Source organism: Nanorana parkeri, unplaced genomic scaffold (genome assembly GCF_000935625.1).
Source record: "Nanorana parkeri isolate BGI_ZX_2015 unplaced genomic scaffold, ASM93562v1 scaffold88, whole genome shotgun sequence".
NCBI lineage: Eukaryota > Metazoa > Chordata > Amphibia > Anura > Dicroglossidae > Nanorana > Nanorana parkeri.
This window is the reverse complement of record NW_017306356.1, coordinates 1,630,350-1,649,517: the sequence shown is the minus strand read 5'-3', so window position 1 is coordinate 1,649,517 and position 19,168 is coordinate 1,630,350. Positions and strand designations below refer to the sequence as shown.

The 19,168-nt window shown below is 41.4% G+C and overlaps 1 protein-coding gene across 1 annotated transcript in view; it reads left to right on the top strand.

Moving 5' to 3' along the window:
• Positions 1-19,168, top strand: part of FBXO10 (F-box protein 10) — an 81,341-nt gene that overhangs the window by 61,777 nt on the left and 396 nt on the right. Inside the window, exons 9-11 of the mRNA XM_018552426.1 lie at positions 4,503-4,778; positions 13,660-13,970; positions 17,380-17,561. Of these exons, the coding sequence (XP_018407928.1) occupies positions 4,503-4,778; positions 13,660-13,970; positions 17,380-17,561 (769 nt within the window). The remainder of the gene's footprint in view (positions 1-4,502; positions 4,779-13,659; positions 13,971-17,379; positions 17,562-19,168) is intronic.

The window sequence follows — 19,168 nt, the reverse complement described above, 5'->3', positions numbered from 1 at the left end:
GGCGGTCGGGGGAGATGTGCCAGCGACGTACACTGTACGCCCTCAGTCGTGAAGGGATTGAGGGCTTGGTCACCTCCATGAGGCCTGTACGCCATACACTATCAGTCATTTACGGGATGATACGGGAAGCTTTCCATAAACCGCTGCTGACTTTCCAGACCCAGTGGCACACTGATCTATCCAAACGTTTATTGGACTCATAAGTCTTCTGTTTCCTCATACACCCAAGAGAAGAACTATAAGATTCTTGGTATAGAGATCCGGTGTATCTTCCCTAACTCTCCAGAGGTGTGCTGGCGCTGCAAGGAGCTAAGTGGCACCTACATTCATATTTGGTGGGACTGTCACTTGATCTTTCCGTTTTGGGAAAAAAAATGTGCGGTTTATATGGGGACATGTTGCACCCTTCTCCTCAAATTACCTTGCTATCCCTTCTACCTGGACCGCGGACTGCTCAAAGGAATAACCTATTTAAACATATATTGGCCGCGGCCCGACACGTTATTCCCCTCTTCTGGAAGCAAGCAATGACCCCTCCCCTCCCGCTCTGGGTCTAGTAATGTATTGTTAACAATATCATGAGGATGGAGGAACTCATGGCAACAGATACTGATACTTTTTTTAAATTTATGACCCAATGGAGTGTGTGGCTGCATTTCTCGACCTCCTTTTTATAACTCGCCAAGCCTCACCTTAGAACCCCGGTTCACGGATCTCTCTACAGGACCTTGCTGCATGTAATCTCCCAGGACCAGATTAAACCCCCTCTTTTACTATCCCTCCCTTTCTTCTATGCCTATTTCTGTTTTCTTCTTTGCTTTCTTTCTTGGTAGGCCCCTCTCGGCCTTACCCTATCAGTCTTACTTTTGTCTTTGTCAGGACTATTATTTCCATGTTCCATATCTTTCATGTGGATATGTTACATGCTTACATAGGGACTTGGTGTGGAGCTCTGAACTCATTCTCCTTCGCCCTTTTTATTGTGTATTTCTAAAGATACCAGCCTAGCTTGAGTTCGGACTCCATTCCTGTACGATATTTTGAATACTTATTTGATCACCTTTTGGTTTCATATGCGATCGCTACTGGACCGTTGTTTTTATGTTTTACACTCTCTCAAGTCATGTTCTTAGTCTGTGATAGTTTATATTTCTTAATAAAACTGATTCAACTCTAAAGTAGTTTTCAAGCCAAAATTGTGGATTTTAACACGTGTAAAAAATTTAAGAAATTGGTCTGGCAGTAAAAGGGTTCAATTGCATAGAGGGGAAAAAAAGCATAGCACAAACCCGACCCTAAACTGATCACAATTTGCAGTGCACATTAGTCTTTAGATTGACAGTGCTGTGCAAACGAAGCACCGACTGGCTTAGATTATTAACCCTTAATAAGAATTTCAGGCAAAACTTTTCTTATACCTTGCAGTGTGGGGGTAGTGCTCATTTTGGTTTAGGTGCAAAAATAACAAAGTTATACTCGCCGAAACATAACAGCCAGCAGGCTGGTACAGCACTCCCTCCAGCCCGTCTTCCCCTTCATGAGTGTAGAACGTGATGACTCACGGGGCCTAAGACCGTTGGAGTGGAGGGGAAGAGAGACTGGACTCTGAAGTCTGAGAGCCAGCCGGCTCCGAGGTTCAGGTGAGTATAGCTTTTTTTTTTATTTTAGTACATAGATGAAAACAAGCACTTAACCCTTGCAGTGCATGGGTACCCCACTGCAAGGGTTAGGAAAACTTTTGCCTGGAGTTCTGCTTTAATTGTATGTACAATAGAATACAACTTCTTCTTCTTTTTTTTTTACAAATGTATACCTGGATTAACTGTTGTTTTATATCTCCCTTGATTGCATTTTAAAACTAGTGTATTTGACCTGACTAATGAGTATGATACTATTTTTTTCTAATGTGCTCTAAGTGAATGAAACAAGCATTGAACGTCAACGTTATCTGCCAGATGCACAGTACTTGTAGAGTCTATTGTACAGTGAGGTCAGGATTACAGGGATGCTTTCACAGTTGCATGGTAGTTAAGAGGTTCATTAGACATAGAAAATCTCTGATTAGTTTTGCTTGTTATATTATAATAGTCCCTTGGGGTTTTAGATTATAACAAGCCAACTGTGAAAACTCATTGAAGATGTTTTATTTCTGTTGCTGTACACACAGGAATATTGGACAGGAAACCTGCTTATTTTTCTGTATTAAAGGAGATGTAAAGTCCCAGCATATACTATCCTTTTATAACATCAGAATTGTAATAGGAATACAAACTAGACTTGTTTTGATAATGCAGTCAAAGCTTACTAGACAAATCCCTTCTATGTAGTGAGTGCTGCCTTCTGTCTGTCCATCACTTTCATCAACATACTGGATTCCCAGTGTGCAGTACATTTCTTTACCTGCTGCTTGATGTGATACAATCTTGATTTCTCAAGACTACGTCCCACAATGCATTGCTTGCAGCAAGCAATGATAATGTTACATTGTTCAGACACTGAGTTTTAGTTCAGAAGACAGGCTCTATGAATGTTGTGACACATGGAAGTACATATTTAAGGGCAAATTGTGAAATTGTGTCAGTGCATTGAGGAAGTACATCCTATGGACATCTTCAATAAGTAAGTTTACAAACCTCTATATGGATATGGTTTTTAGGAGTGGGATAGAACTTAAGGAAATTCAATATAGAAATACATATTTATGTTTAGTGTTTGACCATAGATACCCTTTAAGTCAAACTGTACCGGACAGTCATGCACACCTTCAGATATTTTGTATGTTTTTTTAATTGATTTATTGTGACGTCTCATATTTAATACACATATTAAATTCACATTACAACAATATATATTTAAAATCAAAATGTCATATTCCGGGTATGCTGCACGCACTGGCCACATAATATATATAATATGCCAAATTTTAGTTATACTGTACTACTTCTAGGTAAAAACGGTATTTCTGATTGGTAAAGTAAGTTAATAACATCAGTTTTTAGATTTCATAAATGATAAATATACACACTGCCTGGCCGAAAGAAAGTCACACTCTTATATTTCTTTGGACCACCTTCAGCCTTGATTATAGCACGCATTTGCATCATTTCGATAAACTTATGCAATGTCACAACATTTATTTCCATCCAGAGTTGCATTCATTTTCACTAAGGTCTTTTCCAGCACATGCCAAAGATTCTCAATGGGGTTAAGGTCTCTGTCTCTGGACTCTGTGGTGAACAATCCATATGTGAAAATGATGTCCCATGCTCCCTGAATCACTCTTTCACAATTTGAGTCCAATGAATCCTGGCATTGTCATCTTGGAATATGCCCAATGTGCCATCAGGGAAGGTAAAATCCAAGGAAAAACCTGGTCATTCAGGTAGGCAGCTGACCTCATTTTTTTTGGGCACATAATGTTGCTGAACCTGACCAACTGAAGTAACCCCACATCACAACACTGCCCCAAAATCCAAGTGGTGACTTTCTTGTTGACCAGGCAGTGTATATAAATAGTAATTAATATAGTATATAATATTAATACCGTATATAAAAGAAATGTCAAGAGTTAAACTTTACTATTTATTAGCACAGGGGATTGCTTGGAAAACATTTGTGAAAAATAAGGTGATACTGATAATAAATGTTCACGGTGAGGTATACTTGTGATATGGGGAACTGCACCAGGGCGTATGTTGTAAACAGTGGCTTTTCTAAAGAGGTGATCACTTTAAGAAAAGTCATACACATTAGTCTATACATACTTAAAGTGTATAGGCTAATGTGCACCGTATATCAGAGAATCCCCCTAGCCCTCACTTTCAGTCTTGTATTTACCTGTCCACGATCCAGTAAGATATTGCTGACTAGATCACTTGTTAAGAAATGTTTCCAGACAGATCCACACATGCCCTCTGCAAGGAGGATTTTTGACATGCAGTTTGACAATCTAGTTGACAAAATCTCCCTGGATTGGAGACAGGGAGATTTATGGCGAAGGTGGTGCTCTAATATAAATGTAACTGCTCTAATGGTGTAGTTACAATTAAAGTTAAAAAAAAAGAAAACAATGCCTTTATACCTGTAGTAAACTAACAGCTGGAACATATAGAAGCAGGTATATGGTGGCCAGCTACAACCATTTGACCACATCCAGCATGGCAGCCTTTCATGTGTTCATTGAAAAATCACAGTAGTATGCCTATACTCTGAGCAGATGCAGGTTTAACATGGCGTAAAGGATTGTGATAACCATTCTCTCTATAGGTACTTGAGAAAAAGTTGTGCTAAAATAATAATGCCAGAAGTTACTTGTTGCCCCTTGAAAACTTACTGCGCTGGGATTTGACTTGCACCAGCATTTGGTAAAAGATTTTTAGTTTCCTTTGAAACTTTACAGACTGCTGCCAATGAGGACTGATATTCATTTAACATGTATTGGATATTTTTTATTACTGTCTTGGCAATGAAAGTGCAAAATATGCTGTTACTTTCTTTTCTAGGCAACAAAGGCTGCGGAGTATGGATTATGTCATCCAGCCTTCCACACATCACCAGCAACCAGATAGGTCACAACAGCATTTATGGGGTAGCTGTTTTCTGCCGCAAAGATGATGCTAGTGACTACCCAGCTAACCAGGCTGGCAATGAAAACTTCAATGACGAAGGAGAAGCAGCCAACTGGGAAAACGATCTGGACAGTGAAGATGATCGCTTCTCCTCACGGAGGCCAATAAATGTGGCACTTGTTGAATCAAATAGTATTAACCACAATGGAGGTGAGGACAGAACATAGTGGTGTCTGTTTTGGTGTGAATTGACAGCTTTTTTTCTAAATAATTATTTATGCTTCTAATTATTATTGTGCTTCTTGCAGTTTCTCATTGTTACAATGAAATACGTTTTGATTGTAAACTGTCATCTGTGATAAATCATGTCTTTATTTCATACATGAGATTAACAAAAGAACTGTATGTTTAGATCTTTCATTAACATATATCTAAAGCAATATTTTAGATTTGGATAGAGTATGGGATTATCAAAACCCCTATCCAGTTATTTTGGGATTTTCTTGCTGCCACTGTACCATTGGTAAGATTTTTCCTCACTTCCTGTCTTCGGACACAACAGGAAGTCACAACAGATTTCCCCAAAGAAAGGGACTATTATGTATATTACCTGAACAAATGCCCTCATTGAAGGATGTCCCCTCTATTCCTGTTCCACTGACAACGAACAAATGTTAGATTCTTCCTCACTTTTAGACTACAATCGCACCTACCAAGTAGATGCAATTTGGTATTTCTGCGTCAGGAACTTCCGAATTCCTGCAGCAGGAATCCCAAACCTTCCGTTTACAAGCAGCAGCTTTTACCCATTCAAGTTAATGATCGAGCGGGCACATCTGAAAACAGCAGAATGCTTTGCACACCGCATGTAATTGCAAATTTGCTTAGTGATTATGGCCTTTGTTTACTCACTATCCCTTTGCCATACTTTGCAAGCATCAATGCCAAAAGATGAGCCTATGAGCACTTTCTAGAGGCAGTTCCTTTTGATCATCCTTTACTCTCATTGTTGGAGAGATGCAATTACTGGACTGCATTTTCTAGTAGGCTTAGCGCAACGTTTTGGTCTACTAGGCTGTATATATACCAGCATTCTGCTTTCCTGCTCTGGATCTCAGACCTCCTCTCTGGAGCTCCCCAAAGACAGAAAATCTGGGTACAAGTGTAAGGTGAGGAGGTGGATGGGTCAGAACCAGCAACATGAAATAGAGGTGTAAATGTATTGAAACACAAGATGCACCATTGCATTATGGGAACTGTGTGAGTGCTGCCCTGGCTCACTGAATCCTTACACACTTGGTGAACAAAATAGAAGAATATGCAGTGACATTAAAAACCATTTTGAATTTTTGGCTAGTGATAATGGTACTGCAGCACACATAGGTAGAAACAGAATTCTGGTGTAAATATGTAAACCTTCCATACAGGCTAAAAAATCTGTTGCAACTATGAACTTCTATTTTAAATGTGTAACGACAGTAAGAAACAGTGGTGCTTATACTTGTTAGAGAGTACATGCCAAGCACACATACACCTGAGCTAGATTTCTGAACTGCCTAAATAGATACACATCCACCCAAGACCATACCTGTCATGAGACAAGTTGAGGATTTTGTCTTAGGCAGCACCCTCTAAAACAATCGTTCCTAACATTTTTTGTTATACTTGTGTACCCCTTAACTGCCCATTTGTATAAATTGTACCCCTTATTGGGGGCGGGGCTAATAGTGAAGCATTTAGCACACTAAATGATGTGTGTAACCAAATTGTACAAACAGTAGGAGGAGCTCAAATGCCACTGTGTTGGTGTCAGTGGAAGGAGGGAGGGAGCTGGGAGGCTGCAGTAGGGGGCTCTTTGGGGTATGCCATTTTGCTGTGGTGTGTCCAGTGTTATCTTGGGGCCTCTTTGGGGTGTGGTCTGTGATACACTGTGGGTTGAAAGGCAAGGCATTCCTCCATGATGGGTATCTGGGCAATGTTGGATGTATATGGCTCACGTGTATATTGCAGTTCAGGGGGGCTGCAGCTGCACTTTCAGTGCTCCATGGAAAGTGTAGTGGAGGGGATTGATGCTGCAGAGTGAATCATGTTTCATCTGATGGAGGCAGCTAATGCAACCCTGAGGAGAGCTGGGTTAAACAGATTCTGGTGCGAATCAGGACTTGCAATCTCTGTCCTCTTCATTGCACGTTGCAGAATGTAGAATAAGCTCTAAAGAGAAGCGGAGTGCACATCACTCAACTGGGGACTGATTGATGTGTTGGCAGGTGGCACTATTGAATGAGTGTCCGAAAACGTAGGTAAAGGATTACTCTGCAAACCTTCTGCACACAATCTAGTTCCCAACTCCCCACTGCCACAGACTTTTTCTGCCATTAAAATATGTTCAAGTACCCCTAAATATGCCAGGTTTGGGAACCGCTGCTCTAAAGAATAATTGAGAAAGGGTTCCTTTCTTAGACACTTCAGCCATCTCCTTCTAATAAGTGTTGGGGAGTCATAGTTGGAGTAGCGAAACCACACCTTATTATAAGGGGTGGGGCCTGTTGTCATGTAGCGAGGAATGTATTTTCAGTACTGCTGTTGGCAGAACTGGCAAAAGGAATGTGCCATGGTCCACCTAAACCATCCCATGTTTGCTGGATGCTCTCTGTCACCAAAAGTTAGAGTTCTGGAGTGTGATTTTACATGTAATATTATTCCACCAGTTTTTTACATTTCTAAAAGTGTTTTTTTACAAAAAAAAATGAATTCACACATTTGTTGTAAGAAAGGTGATCCTAGCAAAGTGATCCCAAAGGGAATCCAACCCTGCAGAAACAAGCTTTTGTTAAATCACCATACAATTCCGCTGTTTGGTCTGATCCTATACCGTGCTTTTGATGCACAATATATGTAAAAAGATAGATGCTACTGAAAATGATTTTTATCCTGAGATCAAGCCACACTCCTAATAGTCTATATGCATGTGTCTTATATTCCACCCCCACACCTGCTATGATCCAAGTTGAAATGTAAAAGCAAAAAAAGAGAAAAACAGGGACAGACTAATAGACCAGCAAATAGATAAACACTGACTCACAGTGCTGCCTAGAATTCTAAGCAAACAACTTTAATTGCAAGTGGGGAACAAGTAATTCATAGTGCTGTTTAGAGAACATAACAATGTCACAACAGGAAAGGCTTATTCATTAATGGGATGTTATTGTCAATATGACTCTTTGTCAGGGCATAATATAAAAGAAAATACGCAGCACAGCTCTACAATGCATGCACATTTCCCCCTGTGTTATCTCTTTAAAGGCCCTGCAAGTGCAGAAAAATACCTGTTGATCTACCAGAAATCCACTGAGCTCTTAAGTCCTTTTGTGGCCACACAACACAGCATTTTTGTGGCCCGAGTGGTGACAACTTGTCTTGTATAAACCATGAAACTCTCCCCTATCCTATTCTCTACAACATAGTCCAGAATTGTTCAAAAGTCACCTCTGATTTTCTGACATGATCAATGGCTTTTTTTGCACTCCTCAAACAAATATCACAAAACGCGTTCAATGGTGATACTAAAATTGGGAGTGTAATAGACTGGGGCTTAGACATTATAACACTACAGGAGGACCTGGATAAAATAGGGGAGTGGGCAACTATATTTCAGATGAGGTTTAATGTTGATAAATGCAAAGTAATGCACATTGGGGTTAAAAATAGGCAAGAGGAATACACATTAATGGGAAGTCAGAAATGTAAAAAGATCTGGGGGCCACAGTAGTCCACAGATTGAATAATAACATGCAATGCCAGGCGGCAGCAAACAAAGCTAGCAGAGTAATGTATTGTATTAAAAAGGGAATGTACTGTAGAGACAAGGCAATCATTTTGCCATTTTATAGATCACTAGTTCGGCCTCATCTGGAGTATTGTTATTATTATTACATAGTATTTATATAGCGCCAACAGTTTGCGCAGCGCTTTACATTATAAGGAAGACATAACAGTTACAATACAATTCAAGACAAGATGGTAAGGAGGGCCCTGCCCCTGAGGGCTTACAATCTAAAAGAGGAGGGGGAAATGATACATGAGGTAGCTGTGGGAATGAATTATGTGAGAATGTGAAGGTTCAGTGGTTATGTGAGTATGCGGTCCAGTTTGGGTCACCAATCCACAGAAAGGATGTCCTGGAACTGGAGAGAGTCTAGAGAAGGGCAACTAAACTAACTAAGGGGATGGAGGACCAAAGCTATGAGACAAGGTTATTAAACTTAAACTTGTTCACGCTAGAAGTGAGGCGATTAAAAGGGGACATGATTTTCATGTACAAGATGTTCAATGGTGATGGCAACATCAGCAATAAACTTTTTACAGTAACCTCCGTAACGAAGACTAGAGGCCCCCACCTAAAATTGGTGGAGAAAAGATTTAACCACAAGGGGCGTAGGGGCTTCTTTCCAGTTAGAGCAGTGGTATAAAGAGTATTGCATCATTCAAAAAGCATTTAGACACCTTCCTCATAACATACTCTTTAAAAACAAGATCACACGGGGACTCGTATACACACATGCACAATCACATACATACACACAATAGGTTGAACTTGATGGACCTGTGTCTTTATTTAACCTCAAATACTATGTAACTATGTGTATGCAACACAGCCAAAAGCACATAGGAGTTCATTGTTAGCGTTTACATACACTTTAAGGTGCCCATAAGCTATGCAGAGACTCTCAGAAAGTACTGCCTTGAGTCTTGTCCATAAACATGTATGCTAGGGTAGCGAGCATAGAAAGGCCCTGACAGACAACCCCATAAACATCATTTATCAAATATTTTCATTTTCCAATATGTTTTTTTCGATCACTGGTCAACACACCCATTGCTACTCAGCTCAGTTATTAGAGTTTTCATGGTACTCTGAGTAGACAGGAACAGGTTTGGAGCAGAGGAGGTTTTACTCAGCAAAGATTATGTTTACTTTGCAAAGTGAATGATGGCAAATAAAGTGTATGTTCCCTGTGACTACCCAATCATTTGTATAGGAAATTAGAAAAAAAATATTTTTCCAAGAACATGATAGGTTGATTGAAGTGAACACCGCTTCATCCATTTTGCTAAACGTTGCAAAGTGAACAGTCTCTGTTCCTTGAATACTTGAAATTCCTTGAATGAACACCCTTTTGTTTAGGCCTCCCTGGGAGTAGAGAGCACAAGAGCTCTCCTGATATGTAGCCTAGTATAGCAATCTGTTATTAGCCAACATGGATCGGCTTTTCCAATATTTCATACTGCACTGGAATTCTAGTTAGTCCTTAGTAATATGATGCTGATCACAGACAGACCTCCTCCCAGTCTCCTTCAGATAAGATGGGTATGTCAGTTTTAACATATTTTTCTAGTAGAGCCTTATACTGGGTACGCTAACGATCACTGCAGGACATTTGTAGTTTAGAGGTACCTTTTGTAACAAAAGCTTGCATCTTTAATAACATGTTAGCCTATAAAGACCAGACCAGATTGTTTCAGGGCCCAAAATGTATCCCAATGCTGTTCTGGTCTCTGTTCACACCAGCGCAGTCCGTTCCAGACCAGACAAAAACGCATCCAACTGCACTGGAACGCATGTGTAAGACCATTTTAAGCTAAGAAAAAAAAAACCTCTCGAAAGAGGCAAAATCATGGCAAATAGCAATGCACTGCGTTTTTGGATCTGGTCCAAATCTGATCTGGAAAATGGTGTGAACCTGCCCTTAAGCCTCAGGCATGAGGCTAGGTGTTTACCGAATATAAATGCACGTGTGCCAGATCTCAAATAACAGCAGACTTGCAGGGCTGCAGTACCAATAAGGGCAAGGGAGGCAGCTAGGCTCTCCAGGGCCCTAGACCAGTAAGGCTGAAGAGGCACACGTTGTAAAAAGGAAAGGAGCAGACCTCTCCTCAAACTGAGCGTCCTCTGATGAAGGAAAATTATTCCTTCACATTGTGTCCTCCTCACATGATCAATTGACAAGGGAAGAGGTTTTTCCTTCATTTCCTGCCAGGTACTTGTAGCGAAAAAACCTGTGTGGAACTACAATTCTCAGCATGCAAAGCTAGAGAGCTAACTCGCAACCCTTGTGTCTGTTGCATTACCATTCTTTTTTTTGCATTGGGGAATAAAAAAGATGAATGGAGGTTTTCAAGCATCTTAACCTCTTGCCGTCCGCCCGTAGTAAAAAAACGGACGGACGGCACTGCAGCATCTGCGGGTTTGTAACTCGACTGATGTTTTTATCAGGACGATTTGGACATGACCTGTAAAACTGCTTCGGTGGAAGGACCATGTTATTGATAATTATATGACCCCTTGTGTTTAACCACTCCATGGCCACAGGTCACTTAAGCCTAGATGCCCAGACCAGTGTCTTTATGCACTTAACTTGACTGACTAGCTTACCAACCTAAAAATGTTCACATTCTGTTTGTAAAGGATGACATTTAAGAATTTTATTTGGTATACTGTTTTTTCACCACTTGAGGGTTTTGAACATAAGAGATACTCCCAAAGAAAACAAAGATTTTAGGACACTCCTCTTACACCTAGGCCCTCATTTTCATTTGTTTTTCCTGTTGCTTTTTAGTGGCGCATAACAAGAAAATGTGCAAAATTGAAAAATACAGCATTTTGAATTTGCTTTGTACCAGATGGGAAAAATTATAGACAAGGTCACAAGGGACTGAGCAGCGGCTGCAACTGTCCATCTACTAGCTTGTAGATGGAAAAAGGAAAGAGAGGGAGAGGCTTGCTATGCTGTGACTGTGTGTGTTGTGGAGACACGCACATCTTACTAGCACACACAAGTGTGGCTCCATAGTGTGACAATAGTAGGGGTTGAGTCTGATAATATTAAATATAGCATTCTCTTGTCCCCCAGTTCAGAGCAAGTGCAGGCTTTCATTTAGTCATTTGCAGGTCACTTCACATTTCACAGAACAGAGATCTGCTTATCTGGTCTGTGATCTTTATTGCCCAGCACTAGCGAGAGTCCCAAATAACCCTCTAAGCCTTTTATAGCTGTCCCTAATTAAAGGCATGTCACCATGCATTCATCTGTCACCAGTGGACAAGTTGATAAACACAAGCAGGTCTGGTAGAGTTGATGACCCAGGTGACCCAGCATTCACCCAAAAGTCATAAACCTGAGTTACAATATCAGCTCCATTTCATAATTTGGAATTGGGCGATGATAGTGTAAAATAAAGGCTCGTCTCTCCTGCTTTCGCTCCCCAGCCCTGCCCTAAGAGCCGCCTCCGTGACACCCCCTAGAGGGCTAACAAAAAGTTGCTGCAGAGGTAGCTAGAAAAAAGGTTCTTGTTTTGAAACATCAAGAAGTCGTAACCTCGCAGAACAGTTCCCTTTTTAATCTCTGGACATTATCTGTTGAAAGCTTGCTTGAAGAAGAGCCCTTCAGACCTTGCTTTTGCTTCTTGAGCTCTGAACTCTGTCAGAAGTCCTAAAAACAGGACTATTGAGTATTATCTTTTTATTCCCTTTTATTTTGCTGTTGTGTATATATTTTGTCTCTTTTTATCAATATCTCTTTTTCTGTATATTTTTCTGCACCGTTTCTTTCATTAAAGGACAAACTTAGGCTTATCTCTACGCTCTAAATATCAACTTAAAGTATCCTTGCCTCCTGTGAAGAGCGCTACTGTATAGTGAATCTTGTCATATTCCTGTCTGAGAGGACAGCGGTATCACAGGCTTTAGTGTTTTAGATTGTCACATAACTTGCTGGGCACGGTCTGTGTTTCCGTTACAAAAAATACATGGTGGCAGTGAACATTTGGTGGGTAAAGGGTTATGTGCAGAGTTTACCAACCGTGACGATTGCTCTCAGTCTGCTGCCCTGAGATTGTGTCACGCGAGCTGGGAAATCTCTGTGCAGTGTGCGGCTGAGAGTGGTATTGCCACGTCCTTGTGACGCCATGCTTGGTTCAGAACTGTGTATAGTCATGTGTGATTGACGTACAGCGGGTTTGAGGCGGGCGTACGTCACACATAGGACCCTGCAAGGGAAAGGAGCCGGCCGGCGGATCATGACCCGGCGCCCGGCTTTCTAAATTCCTGTGAAGCCAGTGTTCTAAGGAAAAAATACCGGCTTCACTTGCCAAGGCTGCCTGGCTGTGGCTGGCTTCCTGACCAATCAGGAATCCGGGCAGCGAGTCATGAGGTGCCGTCCAACTTCCTGATTGGTCTGGAAGCCAGGCTTCCTAGCAACAAGTGAAGCCGGCTTCCTGCCAATCAGGAAGCCGGGCGGCACGTCATGACCAGCCTCCCAGCTTCCTGATTGGCTAGGAAGGCGGCTTCACTTGTTGCTAGATATCGTGGCTTCCTGACCAATCAGGAGGCGAGTCATGACGTACAGCCCAGCTTCCAGATTGATTGGGAGGCTAGGCTGCCTACCAACAAGTGAAGCCGGTTCCTAGCCCATCACGAAGCCGGGCGGCACTTCATGACCCGGCTTACTGATTGGCTAGGAAGCAGGCTTCACTTGTTCCTAGGCTGCCTGGCTCTCTGACCAATCAGGAAACCGGGAGGCGGGTCATTACGTGCTCACCCAAATACTTGGTATCGGTACCGATACTAGTATCAGTATCGGTGCATCCCTAATTAAAACAAATGGCCTGGCAGACCCCAGGCCTTTTTAATTGCAGATGTTCTCCACTAATACCTTGCCTCCAACACTGCTACACCACCATAAAAGTGGATAAATTGTTGCTTATTTTATCACCACAAATGTGCCAAAATGTCATCTATGACACTGTGAAAATGCATGAAAAAACCCCACACAAACACAAAAAAAAGGCAAAGACAACAGTGCTAGCAAACAACCAACATTCAGATTCGTCAGGTGTCTCTGCATGCAACTGTAGTACCAGAGACATTGGACAGGTTTTCACATAAGAACTCATCAGCATTTTTGTTACTGTGCACAGATCTCCTTTTTATATTTATTCCGTTTCTTACAAGTACAGTTAGTAAAATAAATATCTTCGTGAATTTCCAGCCCAATTATGGTCATCAATTCATCTTGTATCTGTTTTATTTCAGCTGCTGGGCTGTACATTAAAAGCAGTGAAGCTCTGAACATCATAGCTAACGCCATACATGCCAACCATGATAGTGGTGTGGCTGTGTTTCAAAGTAACCAACTTGTTCGAATTGGAAATAACAGCATCTCATGCAACAGACTGAGCGGTGTCCATGTAGAGACAGGGTGCAGAGTGGAATTAAGGGGAAATGGTATATATGACAACAGGAGCCATGGTATTGCTTCCAAGGGAGATGGGACCATCATAGAGAATGATATCATAGGAAACCGTGGTTGTGGCATCCAGCTCATCCATACGGCTGACATGAAAGTAAGAAAAGTATTTTGCTTGTTTGAACAACTTAAAGGGAAGATTGTATTTATTTAAACTGACCAGTAAGATGTCTTCATATTGAGTTGACATTGCTCATGCTTGCCTCCTATAGACAGAACCGATGGACTGTATAAATGTAAAACTAGTTTTAACTGTGATTATTTAATAAGGTGCATTGTCTCTGTCCACCAAATGCATTCTAGTTCTAGTAGTAGCTCAAAAATAGTTCCTTTAAGCTTCATTCAGAGATACTATATATGACTAATAGATGTCTTTAGTAGTACAGTATGATTCTCCTGTATTAACTGTTATGCTCTTTACCATATGCAATGATGTAATAGCGCCACAGTGCATAAACTAAAAGATGAAAGGATAAGTGCACTTTACATTATAACCTCCCAAATGCTCCCCTCTTCTTACTCAAAAAAACCAGAACCCCATATAGGACACCATGCCTTGCTGCTGGTAAGAATCGTGTTTTAGCCTAAGCAGCCTGCCCAAAATCACTGCAGCCTGTACTCTGTTCACTGGCAAACCCCATCTGTGCCCTTGTGTCAGTAGACTGCCATTATATTGTATGGCAAGTTCCCCTTTTCTAAATTTATCCTGAATGGAGTGCAGGATGCTGCAGCTTTGGGCCGGCCTAAAAGATGAGAACATGGCTAATGCACCCCACAGAGAAACACAGGACAATTGTGCAAAGTTTAGAATTAGTTTAACTCCAAACAAATCTACAAACAACAATTGTACACCATAAGCCATTTAAGACTAATAAAGAATTGTACTGTGGTTCTCATATTATGCATGCGTGTGCTGTACAGCAAAAGCATCAATGTGTCCAATATTTGGGGAAGCATTGTGCAATATGCAGTAAGCACAGTATGTGGCATATAGAAAGATACAGCAAATGATTTGACCATTTCTGTATATGCCACAAGCTATGCCAACACATGTATATGACTGTACTTAAGAGAAACACCGTATACCTCTTTACTATCTTAAGTGGATATTAATATACATTTCAGTCTACTTATTGCTAAAAGATCCAGCAGCAAGTTAGAAGCCCTAGAAGGATTTTATTTCTAAAAAGGAACAGTAGGAAAGATAACAATGTAAAGTGCATCTATCCTTTAAAGTGACACTAAACTCAGGAGTTAGAAATACATTTAAGTAATTGAACTATTAACAAACCTGTATCTTATTTGTGTATATCACTCGGCTGTAGATCCTCAAATCATCTCTGAATTAGTGCTTACTCTGTCCTTCCTTCTGGAGGGGGGCTACTTTTGTTTCCCCGTGGTCCCTGTGTGTGTTGTAAAGTAGTCACCACTCCAAGCTCGCTTTCGTGATGGACTACAATCTCAATACAAATCAGTAAACTAAACATGAGATTGTAGTCCATCACGGGAGCGAGCTTGGAGCGGTGGCCACTTTACAACACACACAGGGACCATGGGGAACAAACGTAGCCCCCCTCCAGAAGGAAGGACAGTGTCAGCACCAATTCAGAGATGATTTGAGGATCTCTAGCTGAGTGATGTACAAATAAGGTACATTTTTGTTGAGGTACTTGAATGTATTTTTAAGTCCTGAGTGTCACTTTAAGTGCCTATTATTGTAAGTTTCAGTCTAGTTATTGCTAAAACATCCAGCAGCAAGTTAGAAGTGCTAGAAGGAATTTATTGCTAAAAAGAACATTTGGAAAGATACAAATTTAAAGTGCATCTATACTTTAATTCTTAAAACATCATTAACCTTTCTTAAGGCCACAACGTTTTTTTCAATTACATTTGACGGTCAATATCCTAATTTGATGACTACCCTTAAAATTGGTAACATTCCAGCACATGGAATGGTCCTGGTTATGTTTGAAGTGGTGCACTGCAACCACCATTATGCTTATAGTAATGCATTGCAAAAGTAGGAGAACTGAACTATAGATAAAGGCAGCTAAATGAGGATCAGTATTGCGTACTAATGACATTGGTGGGAATTTATCAAAACTGGAGCAGACACAATCTGGAGCAGCTGTGCATGGCAACCAATCGGCTTCTCTATTCAGTTTGTTCAGTTAAGATTTGAAAATGAAAGAGAGAAGCTGATTGGTTACCATGCACATCTGCTCTACATTTGATAAATTCCCCTCATTATGATTACAGTTCTGTGAATTCAACCCACTTCTTGCTGCATTTGTAAAGCACATAATGCCCATCGCAGTGCACTCCAGCTTGCATGGTGCGTTGCAGTAACGTGTGAATTTTAGGGTATATTACATTATATGATTATTAGACATTTAATGAGAAGTATATTGTATTATAAGTGAGTACATACTGTATTTTATAATGCATTATTGCAATATTTACCTTTTTTAAGTGAGTTTTGACATTACTAACTTTTCTATTCCATATACACATATTACCAAAAGTATTGGGACGCCTGCCTTTATGCACATGAACTTTAATGGCATCCCAGTCTTAGTCCGTAGTTATGTTCATCGGATTCCCAGACAGAGAAGTGTGATTCGTCACTCCAGAGAACACGTCTCCACTTCTCTAGAGTCCAGTGACGGTGTGCTTTACACCACTGCATCCGACGCTTTGCATTGCACTTGGTGATGTAAGGCTTGGATGCAGCTGCTCGGCCATGGAAACCCATTCCATGAAGCTCTCTATGCACTGTTGTTGTGCCAATCTGAAGGCCACACGAAATTTGGAGGTCTGTAGCTATTGACTCTGCAGACAGTTGGCGACTTCTGTGCACTTCAGCATGCGCTGACCCCGCTCTGTCATATTAGGTGGCCTACCACATCGTGGCTGAGTTGCTGTTGTTCCCAGTTGCTTCCACTTTGTTATAATACCACTAACAGTTGACCGTGGAATATTTAGTAGCAAGGAAATGTCACGGATGGACTTATTGCACAGCTGGCAACCTATCACGGTACCACGCTTGAATCCACTGAGCTCCTGAGAGCGACCCATTCTTTCACACATGTTTGTAGAAGCAGTCTGCATGCCTAGGTGCTGGATTTTATACACCTGTGGCCATGGAGGTGATTGGAACACCTGAATCCAATGATTTCGAGGGGTGTCCCAATACTTTTGGCAATATAGTGTATATGCATATTGTATTAAATATTGAGATCAGTAGTGGTAGCAGGGAGTGCATTGTTATTAGTCAATTTGCTGTACAACGGGATAATATATAATTTTAGATGATTTTTAAGCTTGTGAATATATTTCTGTATTGATTGGGAGATTTGGATATAATGGAAATGGTGCCCTATGTGTGGATAAATAGAGGAGGCTTCTTTCAGACCCTGTGTCAGGCTTGTAATTATACACCATACAGCTTCCTCTTCATACTACTGCCTTCAGTCAAATACTAACAGCTTGCTTCTGCTCTGTAGGTGACCCGGAACCGAATTCAGTCACTTCATGACTATGGTATAGCTCTAATTGACCAAACTAAAGGACTTGTACAGGAAAATATGATTTTTGAAGGGAAATCCGGTCAAAACATTTTGCAGCAAATGTCCAACAATGAAGACTGCATCGTCCAGCACAACAAATTACTTACCTTTAAGAAAAAGTAAGTATATCATGATATTGTATGTACTGTATATGAAGTATAAAAAGGATTAAAGCAGATCTCCAGGATTTTCAAACATTAGCTCTTGCAATGGGGCTACCCTTGTGCCTCCTCATCTTCACGCCGAATGCAAGTGAATGGACCTTGCATAGACGTGATGACGTCAGCTGGGCTTAGCCCGCCAGAGCCCGGGGGAGAAGAGGCTGTTACTGTTTAAGTAGTTAATTATAAAGCTATAAAGTTAAAACTTAACCACCATGCCTCTTTTTTCAATGTTATGTCGGATATACAAGGTTCTATTTTTTTTTATTAACCTGTGGGCTGTACGGGGAAAAAAAAAAAAAAATCCCCTCCTGTTTGCATTGAGAGTCACTGTGTCACCTGGAAGAAGGGGCTCAGGTTCTACGTGGCCCCGAAACATTGGCTAAGGAGAGCCTGGTTTTATACAGAGCCTCCAATGGTGTGGATGATTGTGCGGCAGGGCAGCACCCAGGTTGCGGCCCTCTGACACACCCGTGCAAACACGACTGACCCACTACAACGGGAACAGCACAGGGGAACAGGACTCTGACAAGCAGGGTGCAGCAGGGGCACACCTGGAAGAGTAACCCAACACAAAGGTAAGAAACACTGAAGCAGAGTACATTGGAAAGTACAACACCCAGGGGGCAGAGGGGACTGAAACCACACAGAATACGTGACACCAGAAACTGGGTAGGCTGCACTGGAAAGTGCATACAGGGGGGGACACAGGGATTGTGTGATGCAGGGTATAGTAGCAGGAATGCTCAGGGGAATGTGCTACATAGTGCAAACACAGGAGTACAGGATACCCAGATAGTGTGCAGAGCAAAGTGGTTACTATGTACAGGGAGTGTGCATACACAGGGAACAGGATACAATTACAAGGAACATACAAAGCACAGTTGTACAGGAGAACATGCATATACAGAAGTGCAGGATAGCACAACAGGCACTAAGGTACAGGATACACAGAGAGCGCCGGGCTGAGAAGGTAAGCAGACACACTGGGGAGAAGGCATATACAAGCAGAAACAGAAATCACATAGACAAGCAAGGTCACTCACACCTCACAGGAGACTAAGAGAAAGCGGGGATACAAGGAACAGCAAGGAGGGAAAAGGCCACGCATGGAATCCACGGGGGGAACACCAGGAAACCAGGAATCGTGGAGGGTCCGGCAAGAGAGAACAGACTCGTTGCTCAAACCCAGGGCAACAAGTGAGAAAAAGCTAAATAGGGGAGGAAGTACAAAGACTGGCTGGAGCCCTGTTAAGCCTCCTAGGCTGACAGCCAGGCATAAGACATAGGGGAAAATCAGCCATAGAGGCTGGACACGAGGGAAAATCTGGCATGGATACCAGGGAATTGTGACAACCCTGAGATCTTGTGAGATGACACCAGTAGTGCATTGCTAGGAAATCTCATATGTAATCATCCAAGGATGCATCACTTGAGCACAGATTACATCACCAATGCCCAAGAGGACCAAGAAGTGGAAAAACGGTAATTGTAAAATAAAAATGTGTGTTTAATGAATGTAAGATGATTTTATAACATTATGCAGAGCTCTATACTGATGTGAT